We start from the raw sequence: 13440 nt of genomic DNA, 5'->3' as shown, positions 1-13440 counted from the left end.
GTATGATTTTAGAACAGTTCAATGCTATACTCTGTAATAACTTAATGTCTTATAAATAGATGCCTTTATAATATCTCATCTTGTTTCCTTTCTGGAATTTATCTGACTTGCTTGCTGCATTTGCTCATTTATTTATCCATCCATCCATCTTCTACCGCTTACTCCTTCTTCAGGGTCGCGGGGGAACCTGGAGCCTATCCCAGGGAGCTCATTTATTTATAATTATATGCCAATCAGTATTCTGGTCTATTAACGTGTGTGTGTGTGTGTGTGCAGGTGCAGGAGTTTGAGCATGTGAATGGCAAATACAGCACTCCAGATATGATTCCTGCAGGTCTGGAGCTGAAAAAGCTCACAGAGAGTCTCTCTTCAGACCCAAACACTCCTGTACCAGCCAGTCCTGCTCCGACTCAGCCCAGCACCCCGGTACCGTCAGGTTAGTGTGACTCAAAGAACCATCGACCATGGAAATTACTTCGGTAACACTTTACAATAGCAATACATGAATAATCACTCACTAATACCTGAATTAATACTTACTTGAATATAAACTAATGAGTTACGGCGTGTATTAATCATGAACTAATGAGGAGCTAACCTTAACTACGACGTGAGTCTTATGAATTCATGCGTGAATAACGACCACCTTATGTACGTGTTTGTTAGTTAATGTATTAATTAACACGTATGAGTAAACTAAATCAAACATGCTTTATAAGAAAGAATATGAATTAAACGTGCATAATTTCAAACAGTTTATATAATTTGCCATATGCAGCTACATACACAAACATCATGTATTGGATGGCGCTGGATTACTTTCATAATTTACATTGATCCTCCTTATCCAACATAGAAATAGACACTAATAATAAACACCAATAATTTTATCTCAACCCGTTTTGCATCATTTTCCATCTATTTCTCTTCAAATCCCACTGTAGTACTAGTACGTGCTCCAGGTGGCGATGGCCCGGGTGAAATAAATAATATAAACAATTATGAAATTATGCACGTTTAATTAATTAATTCATTCATTAATTCATTCATTCATTAAAATTAATTAATGTTTGATTTAGTTTACTCGTACATGTTAATTAATACATTAACTAACAAACGTGGGCGTTATTCATGCATGAATTCATAAGACTCACATTAGTTCGTGATTAGTACATGCCTTAACTCATTAGTTCATATTTAAGTAAGTATTAATTCAGGTATTAGTGCATGATTATTCATGATTATACTGTTATTGACAAGTGTTGCCATCACTTAAACATCTTTAAAAGGGTGCCAGTAATTCTGAAACTGACTACACATTATGTGTAATGATATTTTATTTCCTGAATATCTCTTCTATTTAACAGACAAACCTGAGAGCGGTCCCATTCCCCCGGAAGATAAAGACAGCACTGAACATGAGAGCTCGAAAACGGCCGAATCTGAGGTGAGTGAAATGCGTAAATCCCCTGCAATCTCCCATCTACGTGTTTCCTCCTTTTTTTAAAAAAAAAATTCAACCAGCAATCCTGTCTGTCTTCTCAGACATCCAAAGAATCCGAATGTTATCCTGACAAGACGAGCGAGAGTGAAGAACTGAAAAGAGGTGGCGCTGAGCAGAAGTCAAACGAAGAGAGCGAGAAGAAAGACGACTCACCCGCCGAATTGGAGCCCTCGGCCAATCAAACGCAGCCAATATCTAAGCAGAACGAGCAGTCTGCCAATCAGACGCCACCTATAGGTGAGAACAGGAATCAAAATGTTATGACCTGTGTAAATAAAGCTGATGATGATGATGATGATGATGATTATTATTATTATTATTATTATTATTATTATTGTTTATTTTTAATTTTTTTAACCAAAAATCTGTTGGTAAATTTATGGTGTTGATTCATAGGACAACAAAGTAAAGATATAGAGAACACAGCTGAGAAAACGGAAAAAGATGCTTCTGTTGCCGTGAAGTTGGAGGACAAAGAACCAAAACAAGGTTACAAAGGTTCTTAAAATATTATTTTGAAATGAACATATTAAATAAGAGCATCAGATTTATATTACTAAGCTAGATTTCTGAAGTAAACTTTATTTAAATGGTAAATTTGAAAGGAAAGTCATCAAAAGATAGTTGAAAACAGGATTAAATAATTTGAACTGTTATTTTACTCAGACATAACAAACATTATATAAAAATACGATAACAGCTGCTCCCCATGAACCCAAATCTGAGGACGCCATTGAGAGTCAGCTGAATGGAGAGAAAGAAGCGAGGGACGAGGTGGACGATGGCCAAAAAGACGAAAAGAATGGCGCCAAGGCACGCTTCATGTTCAACATCGCAGATGGCGGCTTTACAGGTGAGATTAAAGCTTATGCTCACTCAGTCTCACTACTGAGTTGAGAATACTGTAGATGAGTGTAGTAGTGAATGTTAAGTGGATTTCTTTGTGTTTGTGTGTGTTCTCAGAGCTGCACACTCTGTGGCAGAATGAAGAACGTGTCGCTGTGTCGTCAGGTAAAATGTATGACATCTGGCACCGGCGCCATGACTACTGGCTTTTGGCCGGCATCGTAACGTATCCTAATTTAGTGTTTTTAAGCTTTCATAGGTGTTATTCCACAAATTTAGTTTACTTATTTCAGCTCAGTGTAGTTCATTTCATTTTAGTTCAATTACGTTACTTCAGTTTAATTTACTCAGTTCACTTTAGTTAACGTTTGTTTAATTTCAGTTACATTTAGTTAATTATGTTTATTTCAGCACAGTTTCATTTCTTAATGTCAGTTTATTTATCTTAGTATAGTGTAATTACTTAATTCCATTTCAGTTTAGTTACTTCAATTTAATTCAGTTCAGTTTAGTTAATTCAGTTCAGATTAGTTTAATTACTTCATTTCAGGTTCCAGATTCCTTTACAATTCTGTTACTTTAGTCCAGTTTAGGTACAGTACTTCATTTCAGTTTACTTGTTTCAGTTTAGTTATGTTTAGTTGAGTTTAGTTCACTTACTTCAGTTCAGTTATTTAGTTCAATAAGTTTTGTTCATTCAGTTCAGTTTAATTACTTCATTTCACCTTAGTTCAGTTACTTAAGCTTGGTTCATTTTAGGTAATTCAGTTCATCTTAGTTTGTTTATTTTGTTTCATTTTAGTTCAGCTTAGTTTAATTAGTTTACTCAGCTTAGTTTAATTTAATTCAGTTCAATTCAGTTTCGTTAGTTCACTTTACATACTTCAGTTTAGTTCAAGTTAGTTCACTTTCTTCAGTTCCATTCACTTCTGTTTATTAAAAGTACATTCACATACACAGTGATTTTATCGCTGCAAGTTGCAATTCGCTGTACTCTGAATTCGCCAGAAGATGTTCCTACTACTGGTTGCCATAGTAACATTTATCAGTGAGTGATGCAAGTAGCATTCCACTTTTGGCAACAAACCAGTTTTCTTGCCCCTAAAATGAAATATTCTGGAGCGAGAGCGTTTGTATATAAAATTCACCATTGTATATGTATTCATCATATCCTATGAGCTGAAGCAGTGTGTACGCTTTGCCATTGCGGTCATCTATCTTCGGCAAAAGCGCAAGCGCCAATTAACCAAGCTTAACTTATGGCCTTAGCACTTTTAAAGCAAAATAATACCCATAGGAGGCTACGGATCACGTGTGATCTACTGTCGTCACTCCTATTGGTACTCGCTGCACCAAGTTGCCCCAAATTTGCATAAAGTTGAACTTTTCTCAACTTTGTCACATCGCTGGGCACGCCCACATCTAGTCTCCAACGGATGCTGTCGCTCATGTTGCCAGAAGTCGCCAGGTTTCCTTGAAAATGAACGCTCTCCGGTTGCTTTGTTGCTGCATGTGTGAACGTACCTTCATTAAGTTAAGTTTCATTTGATTACTTCATTTCATTTTGACTTCATTTCAGTTCACTTCATTTCAAAGTTTACAAGACTCTTCCTCTCCACACAACAGTGGTGGTGGTGGTAATTTGGTTAGATACAGATCAACAGCCAAGAATAGACAGTACACTAAACAAAGTGCCAGGACAACAAAATAAAAATGGGCATGAATGAGATGTGCAATTAATGTTGGATCAGTGCAAAAAAATGGCCAGTGAGTAGATGTGCAGAAAAAAAGTTGCAGTAGTATTTATGGGAACCAGTAGCAGCAGCACTGGTCAGAGATGAAGCGTAGCAGTAATGACTAGGAGTGCAGATATTACATAGTAGTACAGTACAGGTTGTGTGGGGGGAAAAAAACATTATGGTACTGTAGACTGAGAGAAGTAGTGACATATCAGCAGCGTCTGAGGAGAGAAGAGTTGAGTGCTCTGATGGCAGAAGGAAAGAAGATTATTAGTTTAATAAGTTCTGTTCATTTTAGTTGAGCTTGGCAGTTAAGGCCCTGGGTTGCTGATTGGAAGGTCGGGGGTTCAAGCCCCAGCACTGCCAAGCTGTAACTGTTGGGCCCTTGAGCAAGGCCCTTAACCCTCTTTGCTCCAGGGGCGCTGTATCATGGCTGACCCTGAACTCTGACCCCAACTTCCTGACATGCTGGGGTATGCGAAGAAAAGAATTTCACTGCGCTGTAACATATACATGATAAATAAAGACTCATTATCATTAATTTAATTACATTAGTTGTTTCAGTTCAATGAATTTAATTCTGTTCAGGTTTAGTTACTTCAGGTCAGTTTAGTTAATTCATTTCAGTTTAGTTCAGTTGAGATTAGTTTAGTTAGTCCATCCATCCATTTTCCATACCACTTATCTTACACAGGGTTGCAGGTGAGCCTGGAGCCTACCCCAGGGAACTCTGGGAACAAGGCAGGGAACACCCTGGACTGGGTGCCAGCCAATCGCACACACATTCACACACCCATTTACACACTGTGGACAATTTGGAAATGCCACTCAGCCTACAACGCATGTCTTTAGACTGAGGGAGAAAACCCGGAGTACCCAGAGGAAACCCCCGAAGCATTACCATGCACACAGGGCGGAGGTCAGATTCAAACCCCCAACCCTGGATGTGCGAAGCAAACGTTCTAACCTCTAATCCCTCCAGGTTCTGTTTATTTCCAGATGCCTGTGTGCCCTTGCTAGAGGTTTGTTAGCTTTTTCCATTGCCATATTTCTTACCAATAAATGAACAAATTTTTCAAGTATATTTTCAGCCACACCTTGTCCTACACACCCCACAGCACATGTTTTTTTTTTTTTTGGTTTGTTTAATTATGCACTGTATCAAACTGAACCACATAGAATTAGTTGTGAAAAAGCTCTTAGCTACCTCAGGTTAGTTCAGTTTCTTTGATGTAATATTACCCGTATTTGGCCCCTTGACTACATCTGCGTGTCTCAGTCACGGCTACGCCCGCTGGCAGGACATCCAGAACGACCCACGCTATGCCATCCTCAACGAGCCCTTCAAGACCGAGATGAACAAAGGCAACTACCTGGAGATGAAGAACAAGTTCCTGGCACGGAGGTTCAAGGTGCGTGAAATTGTACCCAAATTGTTCGGGGAAAAAAAAATTGCCCTACTTAAGAACCATCTGTTTGTCGACCTCAGCTGTTGGAGCAGGCCCTGGTGATTGAAGAGCAGTTAAGGCGGGCAGCTTACCTGAACATGACGCAGGACTCCACACACCCTGCCATGGCGCTTAACACGCGTTTCGCTGAGGTCGAGTGTCTGGCTGAGTCGCACCAGCACCTTTCCAAAGAGTCTCTGGCTGGAAATAAGCCGGCGAATGCCGTCCTACACAAAGGTTTACTTAATGGGTGCCATATTGTGCCACAATTGCTCTGTTTAATCTCTGTAGCATCACATCACGCTAACATTCATGTTCTGTTTCTGCCAGTGCTGAATCAGCTGGAAGAACTGCTGAGCGATATGAAAGCGGACGTGACGAGGCTGCCGTCCATGCTCTCCCGCATCCCTCCTGTATCCGCTCGACTCCACATGTCTGAGAGAAGCATCCTGAGCCGTCTCACCAACCGTGAGCCTCAACCCCAGCAGGTCAGAACCAGAATCACGTTAACAGCAAACTCAAGTGTTTTATTCCTACACAGCGTGCAATCTTAGTTTTACTAACTATGTAACATTCAGATTTTTTCAGTCATTAGAGTTTTGTCCTAATTTTTCTCCCTGTGTGTGTGTGTGTGTGTGTGTGTGTGTGCGCTCAGCCTTTTCCACAGGGAGCTTTTGCCTGTTCTTCAATGTACAGTAACAGTTTCGGAGGAGGATTTCGAGGTCCTGCTGGAGCTGCCATGGTTAACTACAGCCAGATGCCCCTGGGGCCGTACGTTAGTGGTGAGTAACTTCTGACTCAGCAGCAGTCCAGCTTCACAAGAGCTAAACGAGGGCTGATATCACTATCTTTCAAATAAAGATATCTACTCTTGAGTGAAACACTTTACACCTCCAGCCTCATGCATGGTGTTTACACTTAATGTTGGTTTAACACAGATATTAGGAAAATATAGGATGTAAACCCATTACAAGATGATCCCAATTTCTGTTACTTCTTTATTGACTATGAATAGCATTTTAAAAACAATTGAAAAAACCTCTAAATCCAACCGTCTACACGTGAGTTGGATTTGGAGAACATTATGCAGCAACAGTTTATTAATTTTTCCTATAATTTTGGTTATCACAGTTAGAATATTTCTTTTTCTTAAACTTGGACATATACTCATATACTCAAATACTTTAATCATGAAACAGCCAGAAATCTGAACCTTGAACATAAACATACTACATGTGCAACACGGTGGCTTAGCACGTTCGCCTCACACCTCCAGGGTTGGGGGTTTGATTCCCACCGTTTGCATGTTCTCCCCGTGCTGCGGGGGTTTCCTCTGGGTACTCCGGTTTCCTCCCCCAGTCCAAAGACATGCATGCTAGGCTGATTGGCGTGTCCAAAGTGTCCGTAGTGTATGAATGGGTATGTGATTGTGCCCTGCGATGGATTGGCGCACTGTCCAGGGTGTACCCTGCCTTGTGCCCGATGCTTCCTGGGATAGGCTCCAGGTTCCACCGCGACCCTGAAGAAGGATAAACGGTATAAAAGATAGATGGATGGATGGAGTACATGTGCAAATTAAATTGTATAACTAGTCTATATATACAGTTATGTAGCTTTTATCTCATCAGCCTATTAAGTAAAGTGAAAAACAATAAGAATCATTTTAGGGGGAAAAAAAAAGAAAAATAGAAAATTCTCTCAGTTGCATAAGTGTGCACACCCCTAAACTAATACTTAGTTGAAGCACCTTTAGATTTGATCACAGCATGCTATTATTTTGTGTAAGAGTCAATCAGTTTGGCACATCTTGACTTAGCAATATTTTGCAGTTCTTCCATTCTTTCTTGCAAAAGCATTCTATCTCTGTCAGATTGGCTGGGCATCTCCGGTGCACAGCCCTCTTCAGGTCACCCCGCAGATTTTTGATTGGATTTAGGTCTGGACTCCGGCTGGGCCGTTCCAAAACCTTGAACTTGTTTTGGTGAAGCCATTCCTTTGTTGATCTGGAGGTTTGCTTCGGATCGTTGTCATACTGAAAGGTAAAATTCCTCTTCATCTTAAGTGTTTTAGCAGAAGCCTTAAGGTTTTGTGCCAAAATTGACTGGTATTTGGAGCTATTCATTATCCCCCCCAACCTGATTAAAGCCCCAGTTCCTGTTGAAGAAAAACAGTCCCAAAGTATGATGCTGCCACCACCATGCTTCCCCATGGGGATGGTGTTCTTTTAGTGATGTACTGTGTGTTTGTTCTTTTGTGCCAAATGTATCATTTGGTATTATGGCCAAAAAGTTCAACCATAACACATTATTCCACATTGTTTTGGGAGATTGGATGTATTTTATTTATTTTTTGGTTAAAACACGCTTCTGCCTTGCCACCCTACCCCGTAGCCCAGAGATATGAATAATTCAGGAGATTGTTGTCACATGTAGGAAGCAACCAGTACTTGCCGATTGGTGCAATTCTTTTTATGTTGCTGTAGGCCTCTCTGCAGCCTCCCTGATCAGTTTTCTCCTGATCTTCTCATCAATTTTAAATGGACATCCTGTTCTTAGTAGTGTCACTGTAGTGCCATATTTTCTCCACTTGTTGATTATAGTCTTTACGGTGCTCCATGGTATATCCAGTGCCCTGGAAATTTTTTTGTAACCCTCTACTGATTGATATTTTTCAACAATGAGATCCCGTACCTACTTTAAAAGCTCTTTCCGGCAAATGGCTTTTCCAGTTGGATGTTACCAAGAAGATGTCAGGAGAATCCTATAGGAACAGTTGTACTTTATTTGGGGGCAATCAGTTACTTTAATTGATGGCAGGTGTACACTAATTAGTATTTAACATGAGCTTGAATGTGATTGGTTCATTCTGACCACTGCCACATTGCTAATTATAAAAGGGTGTGCACATTTATGCAAGCTGGGTATTGGAAGTTTTTTGTTTTTCTTTTTTCCCCAAAATCATTTCTGGGTGTTTGACTGATTGGCCAAAAATTGTTGATTAATTTTTATAATAGCAGCTCTGACAGTAGTTCCATCTTTAAGGCAAATCACAGGTTTATATTAATACACTCATTCTGGTACATAATTTCCATAGTAACAACCTACACAGCTGTAACTTTACACTTTTTTTTTTTTTTTACAATTTTTTTTTTAAACAATTTTTTTGTGTCTTATTTAGTCTTATTATTCTACCAAGAGAGAGAAAATAGAGGCTGGTGAGAGAAGCACTGTTTATAGCTGCTATAGTGCAGGCACTTCTTTTGTGAACATTATATGTATGTATATATGGTTAAAAATACAATGTGTTGTTCTTTAATAAAATTGCATTGGTTGGCAAATTGCTGTTGTCTAAGAGGAATACAACATGCCAGGACATGCTGCTTTAGGTAACACTAACTCATGAGGCCGCACAACACTGTTATTAATCACATTGAACCAACTACGATAATCTACCATTTGCTATGATCCTTTCCTTCGTTATTTTGTTATTGTTTGCTCTAAGTTTTGAGTTTGAGGGAATATCTTTCCCATGACCTGCGCTAATTCCATGTTTCTATCTTGTTCTCATGTTTATATAGTGTCCTCGAACGGTCCTCCAGCACCAAGCAGCCACATGGACAAGAAATCCAGTGAGGTTTTGAGAGACGTGTCTCCATCTGACCTCAAATCCAGCAAACCCTCAGACGTCATTTGCATCGAAGACTAGCCCTCATCTTAATCATCTCTCTCTCTCACTCTCTCTCTCTCTCTCTCTCTCGTAGATCAAATTTGGACATTATTCTGGAACATTCCTCCCATCATACAGATAAAACAAATCTTATGAATTGCACTTTTGTCTTGAAGCGTGTGCGCTTGTGAGTTGATCAGTATTCTCCTGCTTGTTTTTTTTTTTATTTACTACGGTCAACGGAGAGATATCCAAGGACAGTGTGTGACAAGGATGTTCTCTTCCTCTTACGGATCTTTGAAATCTGTCATTCTGAGACATTTCTTGGAGCCCCTCCCCCTCCCCCCCCAGCACCAGAATCTTTTACTGGTGCTTGAATGTGGTGCGACATCTAGAGGTTCTTCTTGTGTACTGCATCCGGAAGGAGGAAGATGGTCATGTGACCCACATGCTAGTTATGGATTATGCTGCTTGCAACGCGCTGTATAGTGGTTAAAGGCATTTTGGAGATGATGGGATATAAAATGGATATAACCCCCATTTTATGTGCAGTATCACAGTCTCTGAGTGCATCATAAGAATTATTCAGCCATAACCTGGAATTATTAACGTGTTACATGCAGTCCTGTCAGGCTTTTTATTGTTTTTCCTTAACAGCAGCATATAAATGAAATTGTGCTTGATGATATGAACATGTCTGCTCATGAACAAGGACCCTGACAGGCACTGAGTTTCTTATCCATTAATTATGAAATAGCTGCAGCACTTTTTGTCATATTTAAGGATTTCAGCTCCCTGGTAACACTGGTTCTGCAGTATTATGAGTGTGTATTATAACAGTAATGGATTTGTTTCTCTGTACTTGACTGTACAAGTGTATCAAGTGTTGAATTAAGCTGGGGTCGTATTACAGAAAAACAGAAAATCCTATGTTAGGATCTGTGATAAGGTTCAAGTTTGCCCCCCCTCCCCCTTCAAACTTAGAATTTAGGAATATCTCATTTTATCTCAAATGACAAAATAAAGTATTCAATAATCAATTGTTATGTCTGCTACTAACGCTGCGTTAATGAAAAGTGGGAACTTTCCCCAGTTTTCTTCCTCATTTCCACCTTTCATGCCGTCTCAACTGTTAAGTATATCTATAAATGTAACAATAAATGATAAAAAAAAGTATGTTTCATTCTTTAATAAATAAAACGTCATTGTTGGCAAATAGCTGTGGAAATCAAACATACGCTATAGGATTATTTTCCTATATCTTCATGACGTCAAGTGTTTTTATTCCTTACAAACTTCAAAAGTAGGACCTTTCTGTAATACGGCCCCTGAAATCATCTTGAAAATCATCGGGAAGTGATATATGGTATGTTTACTTTTATAATTTTCACAATATTCCTTTTAATCCAAAGTTTATAGCCTTGTTGCAATCTTTGGGCAGAAAATTTGAAACCATACATTATATACATTATGTTTTCCAAAGGCCAATACCTGCTTGGCTTCACTACTACATTTTGGTCTACAGTCATAGGCCACAGAATCGATTTTGCTGCCATGGAAGGTGTGGAAGTGGACTCTTTTGTGTTTACATTTTAAATGTGTGTTTTTAGTAAAAGCATTGAATGTGAAGCTCATCGGGATGTGTCAAAAGACATCCGCTAATTTAAACACAAGTGAAACCTCATTTCATTCCCGACATCCTCGTGCAGCGTGATGGCTTTTCTTACTCGAATAGAGGTTTTCAGTTTGTTCTTCTGCCATTAACTTAAACGCTAAAGCCTCTCATCACAACACACGGTGTAGTGTCAGTACTTGAATGGTGTTAATATTTGTTTGTGGGGGGTTGCAAAACGGTTTAGTGTTCATACGTACGCACAGCGCAAAACCTCAACTAATCCACTTAAGTAAATAAAGAGAGGCTCAAAATCCAGTGCATAACCATTTTAAATAATAATGGAATAATGGAACTTCAACTTTTTGTCATCAAGATGACTATATGTACTTTCAGTTATACGATCACGCGTTTGTACCATTTTCGTTTCTATTATCATAGTGCAGATATTGAGCTCCGGTTAAATGCAATCAAACTGAAGCTAATATGAATGTAACGAATTTTGAAAAAGCTTCAGTCTAATACTAGACGTTTTCATTCCTGTACACTAGGCTTCAAAAGCTACCAGAAGGCTAAAGTTGGTAAAGACACTTTTAGCTTTGATTCCATCCAAAAACCTAGCAAGTGGGAAAAGAAGTGGAAAATATGACTTGTGAAAAATAAACATGTGCAAAATTTCTTTCACTAGACAAAAATAAAGAGAGTAAATGAACAAATTCATAATGTGACCAACTCAAATTTTTTTTTCATTAAAAATGTTTTATTTCATATATATATATGTATATATATGTATATATATATATATGTATATGTATATATATATATATATATATATATACATATATATATATATACATATATATATATATGTATATATATGTATATATATATATATATATATATATATATATATATATATATATATATATATATATATATATATATAAATTTTGATTTACTTTGAAACACCGTTTTCCTTCTTTGGATGGAAACATTGCTAACAAGTGCTGCGAGGACTACGACAGCATGCACAGTCAGTCACTTCTTTGGTTCGTTGGAATTTTGTTAGCTAGCCTGGACCGAGCTACGAATATAAAGCCTAAATCTAACCAGTGTTACTGTTTGGTTTTAAGAAAATTGACCAGACGAAGAAGTGTGAATTGTCATCGTTTTACTTTGTACCGAGTGCATTTGTTTAATGTGTTTTAATAAATTCTCTCCAATAAGAAAACACTTGGCTCTGTATTTTCAATAAACTAGATTTTACTGTATTTTGTGTGAGAAAAGAAATCAGCTATAAGGTTGGAATTTAAATATGAAATTTAAAGGCAGTCATTTTCAAATCTAATATGATTGCAGTGCCATTCAGCCCTTGTAACTCTTAAAAGTTCAACATTGAATACAACTAAGAACACATGCATTTATCCATTCAAAACATAAAAATGGCTGCATTTTGGTCTTAAAAGAGCAACAGGATTATGTTTTAGCATAGAATTAGCAAATGCCTGAAATGTTGGTAAATAGCATCCAAGCTAATGTCATGAGGACAGTAGAATCATTTACTTGAAAGTAAAATATTAATAATATACTTTCTATCTATAATTTGTGTAACGGGTTTATACAAAGTAAGTCAATATCACAATATCATTAAAAATAAAGAAATGTGAACGAGATGTCTTATTTTTCTTTAGATGATGCAACTTCCTGTTGACCATGTGATTTGTGGATTATTCCAAACGTTTGATCGGGGTGAATGTTTTCCGGTAATGTTGTGGGTCACTAACATTCACAAATTATTACAAAATTATTTTCAGGTTTCTGAAGTATTTTAATGATTACTTTTTAAGATAAAGTATAGTTATATTGGGATGGGCAAAAATGGAGGAGAGATAAAAGTCATGAGGCAATGTAAATGCTAAGCATGGAGGCTAGCTAATAACTGAGGCTGAAGAATTTAGCTAGCTAGCACACAGTCAAACAATTTCAAGGCAGAGTAAGTTTGGAAACAAGACAAAGCTGTCAATATTTCCTTCAGAAAGCTAGATTTAGCGTTGTCCACTAACCAAACTTTCATGGGTTCTGCCATATTAACAAACATAAGTGTCGGCTCAGAACTCCTGAACTCTGGCGTATCGAAGTGGAGCCTGTGACGCAAGGAAGGTTAAGTTTTAAATCAGTTTGTTTCAGACTATCCTTTATTATTAGCATCACCACAGCCTTACGAATACATTTCACCATTTATGGTTTTCCTGAACCCGTTAACAAGCTTAACAATTATCAAGAAATCTGTAGGAAGTTTAAAATTGATTGGAAAAGTCCAGAATTATTGGCAAGCTGGTTGACACTGGATTTTACATTTGCAGACAGAATTTTAAAAAATAAATAAATTAAGACAAAAGATTGCAAAAAGTATTGTATTGTAAAAGATTGCATTGAAAATGTTTACCTTTCATTTAGAAAAAAACAAAACAAAAACAACTCAGCTTTTACAACTGTGTCTATCAAATAATATATCTTTGTTTCTATTTGAAAGCTATTGGATGTAAAACTTTGTACATTTATGGTGTCTTGCTAACTTCTCTAAAAGACAACTACTAACGTAGTAGATTTACTCGTTACATTTAC

General features: G+C 37.8%; 1 protein-coding gene across 3 annotated transcripts in view; it reads left to right on the top strand.

The window, feature by feature from the left end:
- chd5 (chromodomain helicase DNA binding protein 5) overlaps positions 1 to 11564 on the top strand; it is a 52500-nt gene extending 40936 nt beyond the window's left edge. Inside the window, exons 30-41 of one of the 3 annotated variants that reach the window (XR_008393186.1) lie at positions 277 to 436; positions 1368 to 1447; positions 1546 to 1741; positions 1901 to 2002; positions 2205 to 2357; positions 2468 to 2576; positions 5369 to 5501; positions 5579 to 5774; positions 5868 to 6025; positions 6193 to 6319; positions 7408 to 7576; positions 9115 to 9237. Coding sequence is in view for 2 of the 3 variants with exons in the window: in XM_047149554.2 (XP_047005510.1) it covers positions 277 to 436; positions 1368 to 1447; positions 1546 to 1741; positions 1901 to 2002; positions 2205 to 2357; positions 2468 to 2576; positions 5369 to 5501; positions 5579 to 5774; positions 5868 to 6025; positions 6193 to 6319; positions 9115 to 9242 (1542 nt within the window). In the remaining variant the exon portion in view is untranslated. Of the gene's footprint in view, positions 1 to 276; positions 437 to 1367; positions 1448 to 1545; positions 1742 to 1900; positions 2003 to 2204; positions 2358 to 2467; positions 2577 to 5368; positions 5502 to 5578; positions 5775 to 5867; positions 6026 to 6192; positions 6320 to 7407; positions 7577 to 9114 lie in introns of all 3 variants that reach the window. The other 2 variants (XM_053674182.1, XM_047149554.2) reach the window with 2 other exon arrangements.
- The last annotated feature ends 1876 nt before the right edge of the window (positions 11565 to 13440 follow it).

This window comes from Ictalurus punctatus, chromosome 21, assembly GCF_001660625.3.
Source record: "Ictalurus punctatus breed USDA103 chromosome 21, Coco_2.0, whole genome shotgun sequence".
Classification (NCBI taxonomy): Eukaryota; Metazoa; Chordata; class Actinopteri; order Siluriformes; family Ictaluridae; genus Ictalurus; species Ictalurus punctatus.
The sequence above is the reverse complement of the archived record's forward strand: the minus strand, read 5'-3'. Positions and strand labels throughout refer to the sequence as shown.